The sequence below is a fragment of the Cydia splendana genome, chromosome 4, assembly GCF_910591565.1.
Source record: "Cydia splendana chromosome 4, ilCydSple1.2, whole genome shotgun sequence".
NCBI classification, from domain to species: Eukaryota; Metazoa; Arthropoda; class Insecta; order Lepidoptera; family Tortricidae; genus Cydia; species Cydia splendana.
In genome coordinates this window covers 263,529-286,292 of record NC_085963.1, presented here as the reverse complement: position 1 = coordinate 286,292, position 22,764 = coordinate 263,529, and the positions used below count along the sequence as shown (strand labels likewise).

Sequence of the window (22,764 nt, the reverse complement as noted above, 5' to 3'; positions counted from 1 at the left end):
CCTGCGCCCCGTCATGACCGAGGTCAGTCACCATCACGTGCTGGCGGACGGCTGCATGGGCGGCATGGTGCCGCACCTGCCCGACCTCGTGCCCTACCTCGTGTGCTGCCTCGGCGAGCGCAAGGCGCTGGTGCGCGCCATCACGTGCTGGACGCTCTCGCGCTACAGCCACTGGGTGGTGGCGCAGTCCCACGACCTCTACCTGCGCCCCGTCATGACCGAGGTCAGTCACCATCACGTGCTGGCGGACGGCTGCATGGGCGGCATGGTGCCTCACCTGCCCGACCTCGTGCCCTACCTCGTGTGCTGCCTCGGCGAGCGCAAGGCGCTGGTGCGCGCCATCACGTGCTGGACGCTCTCGCGCTACAGCCACTGGGTGGTGGCGCAGTCCCACGACCTCTACCTGCGCCCCGTCATGACCGAGGTCAGTCACCATCACGTGCTGGCGGACGGCTGCATGGGCGGCATGGTGCCGCACCTGCCCGACCTCGTGCCCTACCTCGTGTGCTGCCTCGGCGAGCGCAAGGCGCTGGTGCGCGCCATCACGTGCTGGACGCTCTCGCGCTACAGCCACTGGGTGGTGGCGCAGTCCCACGACCTCTACCTGCGCCCCGTCATGACCGAGGTCAGTCACCATCACGTGCTGGCGGACGGCTGCATGGGCGGCATGGTGCCGCACCTGCCCGACCTCGTGCCCTACCTCGTGTGCTGCCTCGGCGAGCGCAAGGCGCTGGTACGCGCCATCACGTGCTGGACGCTCTCGCGCTACAGCCACTGGGTGGTGGCGCAGTCCCACGACCTCTACCTGCGCCCCGTCATGACCGAGGTCAGTCACCATCACGTGCTGGCGGACGGCTGCATGGGCGGCATGGTGCCGCACCTGCCCGACCTCGTGCCCTACCTCGTGTGCTGCCTCGGCGAGCGCAAGGCGCTGGTGCGCGCCATCACGTGCTGGACGCTCTCGCGCTACAGCCACTGGGTGGTGGCGCAGTCCCACGACCTCTACCTGCGCCCCGTCATGACCGAGGTCAGTCACCATCACGTGCTGGCGGACGGCTGCATGGGCGGCATGGTGCCGCACCTGCCCGACCTCGTGCCCTACCTCGTGTGCTGCCTCGGCGAGCGCAAGGCGCTGGTGCGCGCCATCACGTGCTGGACGCTCTCGCGCTACAGCCACTGGGTGGTGGCGCAGTCCCACGACCTCTACCTGCGCCCCGTCATGACCGAGGTCAGTCACCATCACGTGCTGGCGGACGGCTGCATGGGCGGCATGGTGCCGCACCTGCCCGACCTCGTGCCCTACCTCGTGTGCTGCCTCGGCGAGCGCAAGGCGCTGGTGCGCGCCATCACGTGCTGGACGCTCTCGCGCTACAGCCACTGGGTGGTGGCGCAGTCCCACGACCTCTACCTGCGCCCCGTCATGACCGAGGTCAGTCACCATCACGTGCTGGCGGACGGCTGCATGGGCGGCATGGTGCCGCACCTGCCCGACCTCGTGCCCTACCTCGTGTGCTGCCTCGGCGAGCGCAAGGCGCTGGTGCGCGCCATCACGTGCTGGACGCTCTCGCGCTACAGCCACTGGGTGGTGGCGCAGTCCCACGACCTCTACCTGCGCCCCGTCATGACCGAGGTCAGTCACCATCACGTGCTGGCGGACGGCTGCATGGGCGGCATGGTGCCGCACCTGCCCGACCTCGTGCCCTACCTCGTGTGCTGCCTCGGCGAGCGCAAGGCGCTGGTGCGCGCCATCACGTGCTGGACGCTCTCGCGCTACAGCCACTGGGTGGTGGCGCAGTCCCACGACCTCTACCTGCGCCCCGTCATGACCGAGGTCAGTCACCGATCACCATCGAGGACGAGGACGAATGTCTGTGTATGTGACATGGGTATTGGACGGCCCGATGTTAGAATCACGACTGTAGTTATTAATCAAAATGCAAAAACTTCAAATCGCCGCTATTAAAGTATGAATTATCCTGGTCCCCTCGTAAATTACCGATTAAGCGCTGTGGAGCGCCCCCGTATAACAGTAGTATGGACTTAGTATCGCACGTGTGATACTAGGGCGCTCCCGGGTTAACTGAAACACCAAATCCGTGACCGTAAGAACCTATATGCTGCTGCTACGTTTTGTCTGCTCTAAATAAAAAATATATGTAAATCTAAATCGATAATAAAAACGTTTCCTTCGCAGCTTCTAAAACGAGTTCTGGACAACAACAAGCGCGTTCAAGAAGCCGCCTGCTCCGCCTTCGCCACCCTCGAAGAAGAAGCATGCACAGAGCTTGTCCCATACCTCGGCTACATCCTACAAACGCTGGTCTTCGCCTTCGGGAAGTATCAGCACAAGAACCTGCTCATACTCTATGATGCTATCGGAACGTTGGCAGACTCTGTTGGTCACCATTTGAACAAGCCAGAGTATATTCAGTTACTGATGCCTCCGCTAATCAATAAGTGGAATGTGCTGAAGGATGAGGATAAGGACTTGTTTCCGTTGTTGGAGGTCAGTTGATTATGTGACCTCTTCATTGTTCTTGTTTTGGTTTAATGGTTTTGACTAAGAATTATTGTAATGATATTGCAGTTGTGGTAAGAACCAACTTTGTCGAGTCTTCAATAACATCTGTATGTGTTGCAGTGTTTGTCGTCGGTGGCGACGGCGCTGCAGTCGGGGTTCCTGCCGTACTGCGAGCCCGTGTTCCGCCGCTGCGTCGCGCTCATCGAGCAGACGCTCAACCAGAACATCGTAAGTCACACATTTTGTATTACATAGTACAAACATGAACATTCTTAACTAATGGTTGGAGGATCTTATTGTGTTTGAAATGAGGTTTGGGATGTTAACACATTGGGATTTGGCTAGAAACGTGGAAGGTCGTGAGTTCAAGCCTCTTCAGAGCTGAATAGTATTAATTCTGTTCCATAATAAAAATGGAAAAAGTTGGTCAAAGGTAACGTTTGAGGCCCCATTGCCAATTTAAGGGTTATGAAAAAAAGAAATATGTGTAGTAAATATCGTTAATGTATCCATTATTTGCAGGCAAACAGTCAAAGCCCTGAACAATTCGACGCCCCGGATAAAGACTTCATGATCGTAGCCCTCGACCTGCTCAGCGGCCTGGCGGAAGGCCTGGACGGACACATCGACAAATTAGTCCTGCACTCCAATCTCATGCAGCTGCTTTACCAATGCATGCAGGATCCTATGCCGGAGGTACTTCACATATCTCATCAGCTGTCACAGTGACAATAATATTATTATGCTGCACACCTCGCGAAACCTCGTGATTCCGTTAGAGACATTGGTTTTAGACCAAGAATACAATATGTAAAGCCTGACAACAGTTTATTTTACCCTCGCCATTTCGCGGATTTTCAATGGTACTAATTTCTTTTACTGGCAACAAGTACTCTTTGACAACGAACGTTGGATGTCATCGAATGTCACAAAGTAAACAAACGGAAAATATCTACGAATATATTGTAGTGAATGCAATCAAATTATTTTATTATAATATTAGAGCTTAAAAAAGACGAAGGATTCCAATAAACAATGTTTTAAAGTTGGTTGTTGACATGACCGGTATTGACATTTTATAGTGCGGTTTTATTGAACTGGTTAGTTGTTAGGTTTAAACTTTAATATTACATTTTAGGTTTATGTACATCGACGATAAAAATCCTATAATCGAATTGGAGACTGAACGTTTTATAATCGAGGTTGGTGGTCCTGAAAGCGACACAACATCTGATGAAAATCAGACTTCGTCAGAGTAAGAAAACGAAGAATATAATAATATTGAATATTTAGAATCAGATTTTGACGAATAGGTAAATTGAAAGAACCGAATTCTCTGTAAGCAATGTTTTGACATTATACGAGTATCAACCACGTATCAACATGAAGCCAATGCCCACTACTCCGACTATACATGACGTACGCACATTATTGCCATACGTAAGCTGTTTGCAGCGACACTATCTCAGGGTTAAATAAACTGTTGTCAGGCTTTAATTTAAAATGGTGCCCAACTTTTTCCTATTTTAATCTCAACGTAAAGGGTCAAAAACAACAGAAGGTTATGGAATCTACTCGCTCCGCGCGTATATCCTGAATGTTATACGTTGTACGTGTTTTCAGGTGCGGCAATCCTCGTTCGCGCTGCTGGGCGACCTGACGAAGGCGTGCTTCCAGCACGTGCACCCCTACATCCCGGAGTTCCTGCCCATCCTCGGCTCCAACCTCAACCCCGAGCTCATCTCCGTCTGCAACAACGCCACGTGGGCTATCGGCGAGATCAGCATTAAACTAGGCGAGTCACTTTACTCAATGGTTAGGGTTACCACGGATTAGCGTTGGCAGGGTCGCCGTGTAACGACAAATACAGAAAGTGTTGGAAGAGATGTTAATAAGACAATTTATATTCAAAGGAATTTCCTTCTGGGAAGTGTTCTTTGCCAAGATTTTCTCGAGGGACTACAGTACAGACTCTACAAAAAACAGTGTTCAGAGCCCTATTGCATAATGCATAATAAAATACATAATACGTAATTTATTAAGCAATAGGCCCCAGGTTTTTAAAGGTTTTATCCACGGTACGATGGGCTCTAAGCTTGTTTTTCACTGACGCGACATAAACTAATACTAGCACTGCCAGGATCACAAAGGAATTGAGTTAGATCAAGAAAAGTCTGCAGTGATTTTGATAGCCCATTCAGTGCAAGTGTTATTTTAAACGTCAAACTTCTATGAAATTGACATAAATAACACTTGCACCGCGTGGGCTATCAAAATCGCTGCAGACTTTTCTTGGTCTGACTCTAGTAAGCCACTTTGTAAAACGCCGCAAAATATTACGTCTCCGACACGGCCATCCTGATAAACACACACGTCCGCTTGTGTTGAGTGCGGATGAAATTAACTTCAATTTTTTTTTAAGAGATGTACTCTGCCAAAACCACTTAGTCAGTAGAAAAAGGCGCGAAATGTTGTACGGAAGATCGACGCTTCGCGCCTTTTTTTTTTCATATTTGCTGCCTTTTCTATTGTCGAAAATGGCTTTCCAAGCTATATTTAATTATTCCAAATTTTCAAATTTCAAAGTGGTAACCCTAATCTGAAAATGTCTAATTACAGGTCGGCATGTATTTTATTTGATTTTGTAAATTTTGCAGGACCGGAGACGTCGCAATATATCCCCCTTGTGCTAAACCATTTAGTAGAAATAATCAATAGGCCTAACACGCCCAAAACACTATTGGAAAATACAGGTCAGTCCACTTTTATTATTCCCAATAAATGTACTTAATTCCTTGTCATACTTAAGTTTGTACTTACTAAAACTCTGCAACAATGTGAATACCTCACAATAGTATATTTTGCAGTTTGTGACATAAATGGTGGCAGTACGCTACGCTGTGAATATTTGGAGTGCATATATTTCTGTCACCGCTTCATATTGAGTTCCCATAAGTTCATGAGATCATCTTCCTGTTTCTGTTGGGGCGGTGTCCGCCACACTTGAGAATGCGCTTGTTTGCAACCGGCCGAGGCCACAGAATGCTCCCTAACTGTTTACTAAACTGTTATGTTGGCAATTTACTCACTTTTGTTTCCCAGTTACATATACTTGTTATTATATTATATTAATCTAGTTATATATTGTTACCATTTGTCTATTACACTAAACCATACAAATCGCTATAGAGTATTGGCTAAACGAATAAAAATTTAAAGATTCCCCCTAAAGATATAATATTTACTGAGTCTATCACTTGCTCCATTTGGTTGGGGGTTGTCTGTACATAAATAGAGCTCCACGCAAAAGTAGTGCCCGCACCAAAGAGTGCGGTTTTAAAGATGGCCCGGACAGGCCTAGGCTTCTGTTTTATCAGCTAGACAATTGTCACCTGGCACTGACAATTGCCATGCGTTTCTGGGACTTGTCGATCCAGAAATGTCCTGTTAAATCGCTATGCCAGAGGACAATTGTCAGGCAGCCTTTCCGCTGAGGCAGAGATGAGAGGAGACGTGCAGGAATCAACCAATAGCATTGGTTGTAATCCAGCAGAATCAGATCTCCGCCTAAGTGGAAAGGCATCCTCAAGCTGATTAAAGAGCAAGCCTGACACAAGTGGTGTCAACAGGGAGTCCGTGCCAGCTTGAAGCAATAGCCATTTGATTTACTAGATGACTAGCCCAAATTGTTTCACGTTTTTTGTATTCGTAACACTGATTGGTTGCCGTTGGTTGACGTTGATTATGTACTTTAAGTATGTTTTGGATGGTTTGTTGATTTGTTTTCTTGGTTTTGTTCTCGGTATGTCGCCGTAGCGATAACTATCGGTCGGCTAGGTTATGTGTGCCCACACGACGTCGCACCCGTATTACATCAATTTGTACGCCAGTGGTCTGTAGTATTTTTTTTATTATTACTTTATATTATTAATTATGATTACGTTTAATATCGAATAAGTTATTAATCCCATATTGTTTCGATCGTGGATGGTGTCTGTAGCTTGTTATCGTTTCTGACACTAACAGAGACTGGGTGCTGTTTGTTTATTTATGTTCAGTGCTGTACTATATGTGTTGAACACCATCCGCTTTCTAAAATATGTAACTGCTAAAATTTATTTAAATATTCTATCACCCAAACTGAAAGACGGCGCAATACAGTCATTTGAAATCCATAGGGATCACTTATAGAAAAATATATGTTTTGAGTATATTTTTTTTTTACTATTTCAAATGTCGTAATTTAAAATATTGTGATTGTATAAATTATTCAAGATTATTACCTTTTTGGCTTCAAATCCGCCCAACGGTCACTAAAATCAACTTTAAAAAACATAAACATTGAAGACTGTTCTCAATGTAGCTGTCTTTCAGTGTGGCCTGCTCATGATCCAGTGTCATTAAGATATGTTTTTGTGCAAGTCACTCATTATTGTTCACTTGAATAACCGCATTACTTAGACGCCGTTCTCTTAGACATCGCTTTCTTAAGTTCCGCCACCCTCTTAGAGAAACAGCTGACATTTCGATGACATGCGCGTATTCATACTTGTCTGTTTAGTAAACAAGTTTCTAACTTCTAGTTTTCTTTTTGGATAAAACATCTATTTTATCGTAAATAAAGCAACCAAAAAAAAAACACGCAATAAAATCTTATGTCCAGTACACAGTTGACCATTACAGATTTTCATCACGATTGCTTCATTTACGAGCCAATAGTTGCTTTAGTCTTAAAAAGTGCAATTTTGATGTTAGAAAACGGTTTACTGAATAAGATCGAGACATCATCGCGACGTTCACAGTCGGAATCATTTCGCCACACTATTATTTAGTATAACTATGATCCGTCGCGATTATATATCGATAAGGCAAGTTTAAAGTTTGTAAATGTTGGAATAGTAACTTACTTTCTGAAGTATCGCATAATCAGTGTAAAATATTCCCAAAATGCCAAGTTCCTATTATAATAGATTATACTAAAATTTAAAAAAAAAATAGTTGATGTAATATTTCTAAAATCTAGTAGTAACCCCTGGAGTTCAAAGCATAGAAAACGTAAAAAGTTTTAAATCCCGTCGGTTTTTGACTTTCCATACATTTTGTACTATATTGCCTCCATGGAATAGAGGTAACTTTAGAACAGAAATTGATTTCGGTATTTTAAACGTTTAACGTTTTGGGAATATTTGGAGCACTTCAGGAACAAAATTTTCGAGAGAACTTAGAACGGCCATCGAAATGTCAGTTAAGACTAGTCTGTAACATTAGTTGACCCGTGTCAAACGCAGGTGTTCGTCGCTGCGGAACATCCGAGACAACGACGAGAAGGACTCGGCGTTCCGCGGCATCTGCCAGATGATCCAGGTCAACCCCGGCGGAGTCGTGCCGGACTTCATGTTTTTCTGCGATGCCGTGGCGTCCTGGACACACCCTAAAGTACGTGTTCATCTCAACCTTTTACGTGATCTTATATGTATACATGATTACATACAAGTCCGACAGAAATGTAGGAAGTATTTTCGAGTACATACCAGATTATAAAAGTACCAATTAATCTTTTTTTGCCTCTATCGGTAAATAGAGTTGCCAATTCGAATCCTCACTTTATTTGGTTGCGGAACCCCGTGAGTATACTTCAATAAATAAACAATTTTTGTCACTCTGGTGTCTTTAGGAAACATTTTGATTTTTATTAAATTAAAAACTAAATTGTAATCGTTTGTTCACAGGACGACTTGAAGGAAATGTTCACGAAGATCCTGCACGGGTTCAAGAATCAAGTCGGTGACGACAACTGGCGCCGCTTCACCGACCAGTTCCCCGTGCAGCTTAGCGCGCGCCTGTCCGCCATGTGCGGCATATAGGCCGCCGCCGCCGCACTATGGTGACTACCTCACTACACATTAACGCTAACACAAGCAAGACACAACTTACACGACGATATTTACACGTGTATCTAATCCAAAATCGTAATAGTCGAATTTCTATTAGGTGTTCTCGGTAGCCCCGTTAATATAACCTAACTGGGGTACAAACAATAAAACTGTTGCACTAACACGACACTACTTGTTGCAGGGGAACCAATGTCAAATCGGGTCGGGTACGACATTGCGGAGGCTCACGTTGCCTCCGAGCGTAGGGATCCTCTCCAAACACCGAGCACGACGCGGCGGCCGGCACACGGTGGTTGGAGAAACGAGAACATCTCAAGAGGCCCCTGACGGGCACGACGTCAGGCGGGTGCTCGGGGAGTACGATCCCCGTCGGCCGCGGGCGGTGGTGAACCGCCGGCGTGTCGTTAGGTGCGGAGTAATGCATGATAGTCCTAGCGTAGCTGTAGTTCAGATGAGTCTTGTATTTTTTTAATCGTTTTCGAGGCTCGGTTCGTTTCGACCGGGTTCTTCCGGGCCTCCTGTACAAATAGATTTGACGATTATAAATTTTAATTTAAGTGTCTGTACATCGAATCGATGCCATCAAGTGGGTTCGCGGTGTCAGATTTGCATGAGTTTTCTATCTCGAACCGCTTTAGTTGTCTCATAAACCGATTAGGTCCGTGACCGCACAGTGATGTTTAGAGTTCGAGTCGATCGAGGCCGTTCCTGCTCAAGAACTAACAATACCCTTGTGTTCAGTTCGATCTTTAATACTAACATTGAATAACCTTAATGTTCAAACCGTTAAAAGTAAGTAACAATATTTACTAAAAAGTACATTGTCGCACTTTTGTCGTAAACGTTATTTTTCAAATAATTTGCCTGTTTTCAGTGAAACGTTCAATATCATGTGTAGTGTTAAATGAATGTGTTAACGATTTTAATACATAAAAGTATAAATTACAAGACTTAGTGAAATCGAGAATTTATGTCAACTGTGATTTGTGACTGGTTTATTTTGACTAATATTTGTGTACGATTATATGTCTGTGTCGATATAGATATGATGTACGGCTTTGATAGAGTATATGACTGCTAGATTTCTGCTATATAATATACCAAATAGTATTTTTACGTTGTATATTGTTTTAATGGATTCGCATGTAGTTGTTGGCCGAGCCGAGCCTCGTGGTGGGGCCACCGGAGTGCCACACGAAGCCCCCAGGGCCGACTCTGCCCGGGCAACTGGATGCATCATATAAATTACTATTTATGTGTATATGAAATGAAAAATATTATGTATATGTAAATACATATTACGATGTATATTATTATTATTATATGCGAGTAAAATTGTTATTTTTGATTTATAAAAGCTGAAAAGTCTGACTTTAAAACGCTCGTTATTATCCATTAGTTTTGTTTTCAGACGTATCGGGGCTCTGAAATTCGATAGTCGAAATGAATGGTATTCGTACCGTGCGCGATCGAAGCGGTGTTCGCGCAAATAATAAATATTAGTAAGGGTATTTGGTACATTCCGAAGGAATATCGTATAATTTGGCGTCGCACGGTATATATTTGGTTCGAGTCGTGTTTGTCGCGTGTTGTCGGTCCCGTCCCTCCCTCCAGTTCCTCCCTCTAGTCCCCGCCGGGCCGCCGGTCCCCGTAGGAATGATATCCCCAGTAGCAACAATTTATCCTCAATTCGTCCATACGTATTTTCTCGAAATTATACCCGTGATGCCGATTGCTTTCCCAGGTAATGTTGGGACGCGTGCAATGTCAGGATGGCTGTGTCGGAGACGGTGAATTGCTTACAACGCCATCTATCGGATTAATTGTAACTCTGACTGTTACATATTTCATTAGAATACTAAGCACAAAATCGATGAGTAAGTAGCAAATTTAAATCGCTTGTACATAGCATAAATACGAGTACAGTACTAAACATTATTGTAAAATTAAAATGCTAAAAGTCATGTTCCTGTTCTTTATTTAAACGTTAAATATTCGCATTGCACCACACAACCAAAACTGCGTTCAATTTAATAAACGAAAGTCACTTTAAGTAAATAAGTACCTAAGTATTCATTATTGGCTGTGCATCACATAATTATAAAGCAAAACTGGAAAAAAACGGTTCATATCTACAGAAATGTAGCGACATTTACATTATAAAATTATAAACACTATAATGAGTCCGACGAATTGAGAATAAATGACAGCACCACAGAATTTAAAGTTTAATTTTAAGTGGAATACATTAGTATGATGGTTACGGGTGACCTCTTATTATATTTAAGGCTAGTAGATTGTTTTTATTTTCTAAAAGAAACCGTGATAATAGTTGGTAACGTGGTTGTGTGCGTGAGAGTCCCCGGCGGCGTGTGCGTGCGCGTGTGTGTGTGTATGTGTGTGTGTGTGTGCGTGTGTGTTGCGACGCGTATATTACGTTGTGCATGTATCATATGTAGCGTATTGTATGTAATATGTGTATTTTATAAAAGTTATTTATTGAGAGCAATAATCGTCTTGTCGAAATTCATTCATCATTGATGTCATCCTATACGACGCTTAATGTTGTTAAATTGAGATTTAATGTTCATGTCATTTTCAAACCCCCCGTTATCTTATCAATATTGCAATTCATTGAAAATAAGGGTTGGCAATACTATCTACCACAAGGAACCCTAACTGCACCGTCGGTGCCCAACTTCGCCGAATTAAAATATAATGGTACTTAATAATTTTACCAAGAAATATATATTCATTAAATTCACAATAAACATAACTGCGTAAAAAAGTAAAAATATATAATTCTTAAATAACCATCTTCGCCACCCGTTCCCTAACGGTTTATCATAATGAAACATATACTAACTTTTCCAAATCCAAATCCTTAACGTGGAATTATAAATTTAATGCTATTTAGCTAAGTTAAAGTTAAGCAATAAAAGCAAATTTAGGGTAGGTATGTATTTCTGCCAAACTTTATTGTCAATGAGCTGCAGTAATAATAACGGGGTTTGGTCATTTCATACCTTACTACCTATACTAGTAGACGCAGTTGAAACTCACTCACTACAGAGTACAGACATAAACTTGCCAAATCACTTCGGTTCATTTATTGACTAATAGTATACAATACTCATTTGCCAAATAACCTAAATTGTACAAAATGTTTAGGTTATACAGGGTGATATACTTGCAGCTATATGAAACACACTGTTATCATTACAACTTTTTATTTTCATAATATGTAGCATGTCTTTGATATGGAAACACATAAAATGTCATGTTGACTTTAAATTGATTTCAAACATTAAGAGCAGATAACATCACATCAAAACTAATTATAACAAAATATTTGTTTTCTGAAATATATTTAGTTTTTTTTATATTTTTTTGAGACCGATGGCTGTATTTCGACGACGTTATTATTTCGTATGTATCGTATATACTTTATTGTTGTACTCGGCCATTTTCGAATATTTTTATGTTTATTTTATATTTCCTTAATTTATTTAATACATGTATCATTCGTCAACAAAGCATTATTTACTCGAGTGATGCAGTTTGCACAGGATCGTTATAGAATTATAAAAGTGTGACCAGAGAGGGATCAAATAAAATAAAGAAAGTACCTACCTACTATCTAAGACAACATTTAAAAATACATGATTAGACTATAAATAAATGGTACTATTATGTAGCTATAACCATTTTTTGTCAATAGGTAGTACAAAAACCCGGCCAAGTGCGAGTCGGACTCGAGTTCCATTACACAATTTTTAACAATGTATTTTTTATGTGAAACGTGAGTGAAAAATCTTTAAAAAATCTGTAGGAGTCGGATCAAAAACTAAGTAATTAAGTCCGACTCACGCTTGGCTGCACATTTCTAATAGGTTTTCCTGTAATCTATAGGTAAAGAACTATTTTGTGTATTTTTTTCAAAATTTTAGGCCCAGTAGTTTCGGAGATAAAGGGGGGGAATGGTCATTTTTTGCCTATTATCTTGAATTACCTACTTCTAAAATATTTATTCTAAAATTAAAAAAATATATAGGTATTTGAGATTCTCACAATGAGCTCTTTCATTTGATATATAACACGATCAAGGTCATGCAAGGTATTTTAGTTTTGATTCTCAGTGACAAGTTTAATAAAACTCATTTCTTACAAAGGAATTTATATAGATTAAATTGGAAAACATAACAAAAATAAGAAGTTGTACAACTATGTTTTATATGACATCCGCTTAGTATGACGTGTTTGTCACTTCCCTTCGATGTCATTATAAGCGGATTCTACTGTAGTTTAAAAAACTTTACTTTTTAATTTTCTCATTTACCCCCCAAAAGTGGCCTCCATGTTTAAAATTAACTCGATTACGTTACATGTCCGTCTTTGGGTCACAAACTTACACATGTGTATCAAATTTCAACTTAATTGGTCCAGTAGTATCGGAGAAAATAGGCTAAAACAGACGGACAGACAGACGCACGAGTGATCCTATAAGGATTCCGTTCCGTTTATTTCCTTTTGAGGTACGGAACCCTAAAAACGGGAAAATTAAAACAAGTAAACGCAGAACGTTGACTAGCCGTAGTTATTTATTTTGTAATTCGAGGGTTAAACAAAATTTGCCCCCGAGTGAAACACAAAATGTTCACCACACCAACACAAGGAAAATACTAAGTGTAAAATATCAAACAAATTCAAAATGAACGTTTTAAAACATTTATCATCCAAAATCATCAATATCATCATTTAAAAGTCAATTCTACCAGCCAACATAACGAAACAACTCAAAATATTCATTTGATTACTTTGCCTCACATGTGGATAAAATGATAAAGATAAAGATAAAAGATTTTTATTCGTGACGATCACAAAACATGTACGAACATGTACAGACAACAACAGCAAGATCAAAAGAGAACAATAAGTGTGCATCACGAAATGGACCCAACTCAAATGCAACCTTCTTCTCAGTTTTTGAACAATCAAGAGAGCGTTTACCAGTTGGTGTGGTGAAAAGTACCTATATTTTCCCTTTATAAAAACGCTTGACTCAAGCGTTAAGCGGCTCAAGCGGCTTGAGATCTTTGTATACGCATACGCACTTGATGTGCACACGCACTCTGAATTTGTTAATGCTACCCTACCACAATCATTCATAAACGTTATCTAAAGCCCTATAATTGTTAGACCATTTCCTTAATATAGCAATATATATTACAAACTTACACAAAGCACAAGTAAACCTGATGATAAATATCTCTCTGATCACACTTTAGTGAAGCGCGAACTGTACCTCTCGAAACACCCTTATGTATTATATAAATCAATCGCAATGTACTGTTTATAAATCAACCAATTTCGGTACAGAAATACCGCTATATTATATGAGCCCAGAGAGTTGACAGATAGACAGGTAGTCTCGCTAAGGGATGGTATTCCAATATCTTTGTGCAATATGTATTGCGTCTCACATTTTGCTTAATGAAGAGTGAGACGCAATGACATTGGACAGGTGGAATACCACCCTAAGACAAAGCTGTGACGTCATGACTAGCCGATTTCGCATGCACACATACTTATCAGGTTTGAGTTTTCACCGCTCACGCCTACGAATGTGTGCGTGTCGCGCGCTAATACGAAGAAATCGGCGTGTCATGAAATCCGGTTTGTGTTAGCGACTCTATCTTCGTTTATTTGTCAACTAAGCATGTGCGGAAAAATGTTTCTGTGTTACAATGTGTTTTAAATATTTGTACAATTTTGGCATTACATTTAGAAAGTTAACATTTGTTGTAACATCTTGTAAATGGAGCGAGTACAGATTTCATTGATGGGTTTCAAAAATATGTAGGTACATAAATAAGGCTGTATGGGTCGCGTTTTTAAACAAACGGAACTGTCAGCGGCAGAAGTAGCCAAGCGGTAGGGACATTGACATACCTGAACACAACCTTGTTGCTACCATGCAGAATAAATCGTGTGCAAATAATTACATTTTAGACATTGGGCCCGCAAAGCTTCTGCAGCTGTAAGTACCTACACTTATTATTGTCCGACAGTATGTAACCTTTTGCTTAAAAACGAAAACTTTGATTCTGTGTAATAAAATTACTATCCATATGATGAAGTATACTCATGCATATCGTTGCTTTTATATTTTTTGATAAATAAAACAACAAACCCTTATAATGTACAAGTTTTTTTGAAACTCACGCAAAATATGAACGATTAATTGTATCTAATTATAAATTAATATGATAATTGAATTGATTAAAGGAAAGTATTAAAAGAAGCAAAGAATAGGGATGGTAGTGTGTACTCGCTCCAGCATGTTTCCGTGTCGGGATCTTAACTTCTGGTTGTAATACTATGACCTCAGTATAGACAGACATATTTTACCAGAAAATTCGTTAAATAAAGCACTCATTGTTCGAAAAAGTATACTGATTTTTATTCACAAAACCCGGCTTTAATCCTCGATCATACATCTGTTCTTTTAAGTCAGGGTAGGTGGGGTAAGGGAAGCCATGGGACAAAAGAGAAACGCTTCTAGGGGATATAAACAGAGACATTTATATTAAAAGATTAAGGTACTAAAAATAAAACTAATGCATATAAATAAAGTTAATAATGTACGTTTCCCACTGACCGGCTGGAGTCGGGCCGCGCCGGAGCGCATTTACAGTGTGCCTATACATTATGTATGGCAGAAGCGATGGAATTCGACCGAAGCCGTCCGCGTCCGCGAGAAGCCGACCGGCTTGCGGCCGCACAAATGTGGAATGTGCGCCGACTCCGTATCTTTTCGGTGGGAATCGTACTGTATACTTTACGTAGAACGACTCGTTAAACAGCTTCTATTGGACAGAGCAAAATAAACTATAGTAGGTATAGGTACATTATGATACAAGTGCGAAAATTAACTTATTGCACGTGTATTGTACAACATTGGCCCTTTAAATTTTTGCCATAGATACGTATTGTCCTTAATCCCGCCCTAGAGCGGTAAAGTAGCACCTATGTACCTACTGTAAAGTATTTTTCTCTTACCCCACCTGACCTTATTTATTAATTAATAATACGTAAAAGGTTTATACACGTGGACACAAAAGTCATAGTTTAAACTTAACCAAACTTTATAAACTTTTATATCTATGATATTATATTATCTCATCCTTTTTACATTCTTTCAAATGCCTAAAAGAAGTAAAAGAATACGTACCTAAAGTCTATTTCAATAGAACTTGCTAACTATGTAAACAAACAACGTAACTTTGTTTTATCACTGTTTCTCTTTGAATTTTTACACCACCTCATCAAATACCATTGAAACCATACACATATACACTATTGAAACGGTCCGTTCCGTAAAATACATAAATATATAACTGTATCTTGGATATTCAATTAAAAGTTTAAAATGGGTTCATAAGTTAGGTTATGAGGACCTGATGGAATGACGGTTTTGTTTCTTTTAAATTCTACAATTGCCTATGATGGGTAGTGTTGTGACTAAAGTTTGTGATATAAACCCGCTACACACTACCCAACCCATGATCTGTACCTACCGCCGCGGTTATAAAATACATCAATACATAATTCTTAAGTACTAATTTGTCTTCTGATCGTGATTAAACAAATTAAAAATATGTAACTACATGTTTTTTACTTTTGGTATTTTATTATTCGAGATGGTTTGACATTAGTAAAGTAGTAAGTAGGAGTTTTGCCCATCACTAGTAAATTCATCATTCAGAGACAATTTCAAAATGGCGGTTTGTTTACATAGTTAGCAAGTTCTATTGAAATAAACTTTTTTTTACTCTTAAGAACAAAGTATCGTACACAGCAATTTTATCTAATCTTTGGTATATGGGGTCATCCATTAATTACGTCACACGAATTTCTAGGTTTTTTTACCCCTGTCCTTGTCACATTTGGCAAACCCCTCCCCCCTGGTGTGACGTCACATTTCTTCAACGAAATCGGCAAAAATATTTATTTAAAATTTTATCATAATATTTTTGACAAAAGAAATATTAGTAATTTTATAACCCAAAACTGATTAAGAAATAAAATTAAACGAATAAAAACGATTACCTATCGTTTCAAAAACTTGTTATTTAAATGATAATTAGCGTATAAAATAATTTAAATACATTTTCGGTTACTGATGATTTGATGAAGTTAAAGTGACGTCACAAAGTTTATGACTCCCCCCTCCCCCTTGTCACAACATGTCACATTTTCTTGATCCTCCCTCCCCCTAAACGTGTAATGTAATTAATGGAAGACCCCTATTAGCAATTTAACAAGATGTTCCTTCACCTAACACTGAACGAAATAGACCCTTATTACCCCTTAATAGACCCATATTTGACACTTACACTTATGCATTTGCTATTGTAGAGTCAGAATTATCACTACGATAGGGTAGGTAATAAAAATCGTGAAATATATTGTGTGGTAGGTATTTAGAGGAAACTTGCTCCATCATTGGGATAGACTCGGGATTTTTTGGCCCATATTTCTATATATGCGCGTAATTTAGCGCAATTTTGTCTCTAAAGAACCGACGGTTTACCGACCCCGTTTCTAGGGATCTAAATATCCGTTCACTGATCTAATACTAGTTTCAACAAGGCTTGCGCCAACGGGTCGATACAAAAAAAACAAGCAGGTACTATGAACTACTGCACGCCAATGATAGACTCAATAGAGAAAGAAATCTTAGGCCTGGGTGGTGGAGGCGGAACATGTGCGTAGTTTAACAGCGCGGCCAGCAGGTGGCGGCACCAGAGCGCAGAGGGCGCGGGGCCGGGCGCGGGTGTGGGTGCGTCCAGCGCCGCGTCGGCGAAGGCGCGCCGGCGGCGGACGCGCTCGCTCCATGCCGCGTCCTCGCCCGGCAGGGACTCTGACAACAAAATATACTTATTAATATTAGTTTTTATATAGCTTTGAATAAACTTAAAAGTGGTAAAAATTACTGTCTTGGGTGACACTGGATCGCTAGCCCATTGCATTGCCATCTGAGCTTCCGAGACCTCTCACAAATATTTCCACCATATGGGCCTTTAGGGAGGCACCCTAGCGACATCTACCGTAAGAGCGTTAATTACACTTACCTACACTTTATTGAATAAATGATCGCAGCTAATAAGTCGCAGATCGCAGCAAATGTAAAGCTGTACATACATTTTTAAGTGATAATGGGATGGAAATTTTTACGACTCACCAAACTCAATAATATGATGGTTAATCAAGTGTTTTTGGTCCTTCGAACCGGATCTGACCCAGTTATGACAGATATCTAAATGTCGCGGTATATACTAGACTTGGTCAAACTTGAGCAACAAAAAACTAAAAAAGTACGAAAGCCACAAATTATTAGGTAATGTGGTGATTGATGTTGAATGGAAGCCGCGTATGCCACGGGACCTTAACTTAATTATTACAAGCAAAATAACATCCAAATAGCACGTGCTGGCGGCGGCGACACAGACATTTGCAACAAATAGCTCGTTCAAAAAACGTTTTGGCACCCGCGGGCCCGTCACTCACCACAGACATGTTTACACACAGACTGACACCCGACACCGCGCAAACACCGCTCACTTGTAAAACTATCTTCACGCTTTTTTATACCCCATAAAAATACTTGAAAGAGATTTCTAATAGACAGTGAAATGTTACCGACTGCTAGATGACAGCTTTTGTTCTAATGAGACATCTCTTTTTATTGAGACTATTTTTAATTGTTGAAGAGTATCTTTTTACATCCTGTGAACTAGTAGTAACTTTTAGTGGATAATAAAACGTTTGAACATGTTATTTGTCGTCGGTGTTGATAAAAGACAAGGGTGCCGCCGCCGGCTGAAAATAGGGCGGTCAATCTAAAAAACATCCAAATGTTTCGCTTTTTTTCATACTGCTCGATAAAATGCGTGTAAGAGTCAACTTCGGAAGTCGTTTTATACTTTAGTACTTTTTAACTTTGAAATCAAAGTCTTATCTATATGGTTTCGTTAAAACTAATTTAAGTACGTACCTACCCATTTCCTATTATTTTGAGGTTCTCATGCTACTCCATTTTTAATGGTGTCCAGCGGGTTAAGTAGAATTTTTTTAATATTTGAGGATCTCAATTTCAAGTACCTACATAATCTCAATAAATTTTACAGTAGGTAACCAAAATAGTTGACTCTTTGACAATTTAAAAGTTCGAGACACCTAAACCCTATCCAACCTTAAGATTAAGTAATATTAAGCTTTAATAGGGACAACTTAGTCAAGTTACCGTGTTAAAAATAACAACCGGGGGCCGATTGCATAACAAACTACAACTAATATTACAAGCGGAACTCCTTATTTAATAAGTGAAATTAGAAAAGGAGTTCCGCTTGTAATATTGGTTGTAGTTTGTTATGCAATCGGCCCCGGGTGTGAATTTTTGTTCCTCCGGTGTCCGTTACCGTCCCTTCAGCCCTAACCATATCTACCGAGAAATCTTTCAAAATATACAATTTTAACTCGCTCCGAATCCAAGGTAAATATTATTTCAGCTAATTCGCATTCTGGCTGAACAGTGACAGAGCCGGCTCGCTTACTATAACAACATATCGTAGAGTGCCCGCGACACCTTAGTTAAACCATCTGACGAGCGTTCATGTTGCTTAAAGACTGTAAGAGAAGCTACACTTACAAGAACCAATTTAACTGTGACTTGCAGAGCTTTGACCGTTATATGTACCTATTCCTGGAACGTATTTCATACTGGACACGGACAGTTAAACCATTTAGACTCGCCTGTATTTTGTAGGTGTTGGAATAACGCGCATCAGTTGATTTCAATTTGTTTTATTTTAGCGGTCGCATTTCGGTGGTGAAAGCAGCATTTTAAGAGTTTGGTAATCTTACGTTTGTGTTGGGGAACAGAACAGAAACATATTGATATTTGGAATCAGCATGTGGTGTCGTGGGGCGGCCAATTTAAGCGACATGCGTGATGATATAGCGGGGTGTTACTGTAGGTACCTAGTACCTACGTATTAACAAATAATTTTTTCAAACCTAACTTTATCGGTCATTACACTCATTAGATACACTAAACATTTTTTTACATTACAATTAGTCGAGTATAACGACTAATTTTTTTATTACATTCCTATTGTGGCAAAACAAACATGGTCCGAGTCATGCCAACGGTTGTTTGCTGCATTTATCCATCTGTTTCTAAAATCACCCAGAGCATACTTAAAATATAATGTATACTAGCATGGATTTGACGCTACTATTAATTAGATTAAGTAAATCTATATATAGCAGCTGGAACAGCTAGGGGTCAAGACAAAACTCTCACCAATCTCCTAATCAAATAATTCCAATCCAAGTAACGACGATCACTGGCTTTCCTATTGCACTTGCAACAGCTAGCTAAAGACAGCTAATAAGAACCGCGAGCCCCATTATGTGGAGAAAGCTGTTGCATGAAAATGTAGGTACGAGAAAATGTCAGGGATACAATACCTACAACCATCAGAATTGAAGATCCAACACGACCAAGAAGAGGTTAGGTAGGTAATACTGACCGCCGTATTGAGGAACGGTGACGCGCGAGAGCTGCACGCAGCGGAGGCGCGCGCGGTAGGCGCGCTTCCGAGCGGCAAGCGCTGCTGCCTCGCCGCGCGGCGACGGCCCGCCTGCGCCTTGCTGCCGTCGCAGTGCCACCTAAAACATCCACATTTATTATACATTCACAATTTTCACTTATGTTTGCTTTAACTCTAGCTAGCATCTCTTCACTTTTTGAACCGAGGAGGCCACGGCTAGGCCTCCCCTTCGTTTTTGCAACCCGGAGAATTTGTCTTTTTTTCGGGCTACGTAACATAATCGTCCCTAACTACGGCCTGCAATATCTCCTGTGGTAATAGGAACATTAAAGAACGAAAAGTGTATAGACTATAGAGTATATATATATATATATATATATATATAATTACCTACCTAATATCTACCACGCACCAATGCACCACAGGATATTTTGCAGGCCGTATAGTTAGGGACGAGTGCCATGATTTAGGGCTGGTACAGACGAACTTTGTGTGTGTGGCAATATTATTTTTAATAAAAAATTGACCTAATACCTACTTTAATATCTTATACTCCCAGTATTCGTTTTTTCATCATTATTGGCACCTTTGAAACTTACTTGTGCGACCATGTCGCGCTGCCGCTCCAGACACCCCTGGACAGCGGCAGTCCTTCCACCAAAGCCGCTTATGCCTCAAGCACGAGATTACTCCGCGGCTCACAGTGCACTTACTTGCGCGGCCATGACGCGCTGCCGCTCCAGCACGAGCAGACACCCTGGACAGCGGCAGTCCCTCCACCGACACAGCCGCTTGTGCCCCTTCAAGCACGAGATCACCCCATGATTCCGACACCGCGCACACTTAGGCGTACGAAGCGCCTTCCTCTCTTCCATTACTTTTTAAAACACTGAAAACAACGCACAAGTCATGTTAGAACTGACGGCTGTAAAGCGAAGCTCAAGTTTAAACGCGATAAAGCCACGCCCACGGCAGCCGGGATTGGTGGAGCTAAGGGGGCGGGGTCTGCCTTGATACATTGTTGGAAGATAATTATATTGTTTTTGTGACATTGCTATTGATAGAAAAGTCGCGAAACTGTGATATCCAGGACAGTAGGTATCTTAGGAGAGCACAGATTAGAATCAAAAGTATACACAATCCCTGTGCGATAGTTGTCTGTCCGGAAAATCTGTTAAGACCACGCTTAAACCGCTGTTCCAATTTAAAAGATGAAATTTGGTTTGGTCGGAAATGGTTAGGGGCCCAGGGAAGGACACTGGATACTGGACACTATATCAATCATCATCATCGTTCTCGCAGACAAAGTCGCTAGTAAATTAATAATTAGGTTCAAAAATAAACAAATGTAGGTACCTACATCTAACCTATATATTACCTACCTATGAGATGAGGCAAATAAAGTTGCTTCTTGTCATGTTTTTAAGTTTATGGTTTGATTCATCACCCCTTATTTATATAAATCACAGGATGAGGATCCGCCATAAGGGGCTGTCCATAAATTACGTCATCGATTTTTGACGATTTTTGGGGGCTTATCGCCTAAGATGTCCATCGTTTGCGCCGTAGCGAACGAAACGGTAATGTCTCTCTATCACTCTATATATAGTATATGTGCAACAGAAAGACATTAAGCGTTATGCTAGGCCCTTATTAGTTTTTCATGCCAAGGAGATCGCAGATTAGGATTACCACCACCGCTGAATTCCTCCACTGCTGTCACACTACTGTTGTACGTAAATATTATTGAATCCTGAAATATCAGCCAATTGCTGGAAACAGTAGTCGCTTGGGTAAACGATACGCAATTTCGGCGGCGATTGGCAATTATCTCTCCGGTGACCCGCGGCCGGCGAGCCACCGGTGTCGGGTGTCCGGTCCATCTAAGAATTCATATTATTATTGATACTTACTTACCTACTATTAACGCGAAACCACCTGTCTGTTATGTTGTCACGGCAAAACTACGGAAACTGAATCAGTTTTGATGATTTGCAATGAATGTGAGAGCTTAACTTTAGTTTCGGATCTCTACCATGACATGGAGGGAGGGAAAATGAGTTCTTACTCTTAGTTCGTTCTACCAGTGTAAAAATATGACTGGACAGTGGACGAACAGCCTTAGATATATCCTAGCCTAATACCTATATAGGTATAATGTGACGCACACACTTAATATTTTAAGAAGGTATTCAGTTTATGTTAGGTATATATACATAGGTATATAGACACAATTTAACGAATGAAGAATTCGGTGTGTCGATCTATAAGCTCGTTTATTATTTGGTACCTAAACGTATTAAGTAAATAGGTACCTATTTTATTTTATGAATCTAATTTAATATATTTCGGATAACAAGATCCATATATTACAATAAATTAAACTAAAATAGCAATAAATTAAATTAAGCTAATACTATATATTTCTTAAATAACTAAATTTGCCTAACAGCACCTCTATTATGTATAAGTTTAGTGTATGTAAGTACAATTAACCTAGTTTATAAGTACCTAAGGTAGCTGATTAACAAATGTGGACTGTATTGTCTGAATAAAGAAATTATTATTTATTTATTTATCTAATACCTACCTTTAAACGAGCAATTCTTATATATAGCTGCGGGCTCAGCACGGTTCCATTTTAATCGACTATCACTATGCGCGTCCCTTTCGCACTTACATACTTGTTAGAAAGTGACAGGCATGGTGACAAGGGATAAAAACGCGA

At 41.0% G+C, this 22,764-nt stretch overlaps 2 protein-coding genes across 2 annotated transcripts in view; one reads left to right on the top strand and one right to left on the bottom strand.

The window, feature by feature from the left end:
* The window catches only part of LOC134789643 (transportin-1), a 32,750-nt gene extending 21,506 nt beyond the window's left edge, over positions 1-11,244 (top strand). The window contains exons 9-17 of the mRNA XM_063760234.1: positions 2,195-2,506; positions 2,642-2,749; positions 3,044-3,217; positions 4,145-4,316; positions 5,179-5,274; positions 6,338-6,413; positions 7,810-7,957; positions 8,251-8,405; positions 8,597-11,244. Of these exons, the coding sequence (XP_063616304.1) occupies positions 2,195-2,506; positions 2,642-2,749; positions 3,044-3,217; positions 4,145-4,316; positions 5,179-5,274; positions 6,338-6,413; positions 7,810-7,957; positions 8,251-8,385 (1,221 nt within the window). The 3' untranslated portion in view covers positions 8,386-8,405; positions 8,597-11,244. The remainder of the gene's footprint in view (positions 1-2,194; positions 2,507-2,641; positions 2,750-3,043; positions 3,218-4,144; positions 4,317-5,178; positions 5,275-6,337; positions 6,414-7,809; positions 7,958-8,250; positions 8,406-8,596) is intronic.
* Positions 11,245-17,117: 5,873 nt separating this feature from the next.
* Positions 17,118-20,940, bottom strand: LOC134789452 (doublesex- and mab-3-related transcription factor 2). Its single transcript, XM_063760034.1, has 3 exons — positions 20,750-20,940; positions 19,987-20,154; positions 17,118-17,324 (listed from the first exon to the last, which is right to left on the bottom strand). The coding sequence occupies exons 1-3, from the start codon at positions 20,909-20,911 to the stop codon at positions 17,118-17,120; spliced, it is 537 nt and encodes a 178-aa protein (XP_063616104.1). The 5' UTR covers positions 20,912-20,940.
* Between the last annotated feature and the right edge of the window lie 1,824 nt (positions 20,941-22,764).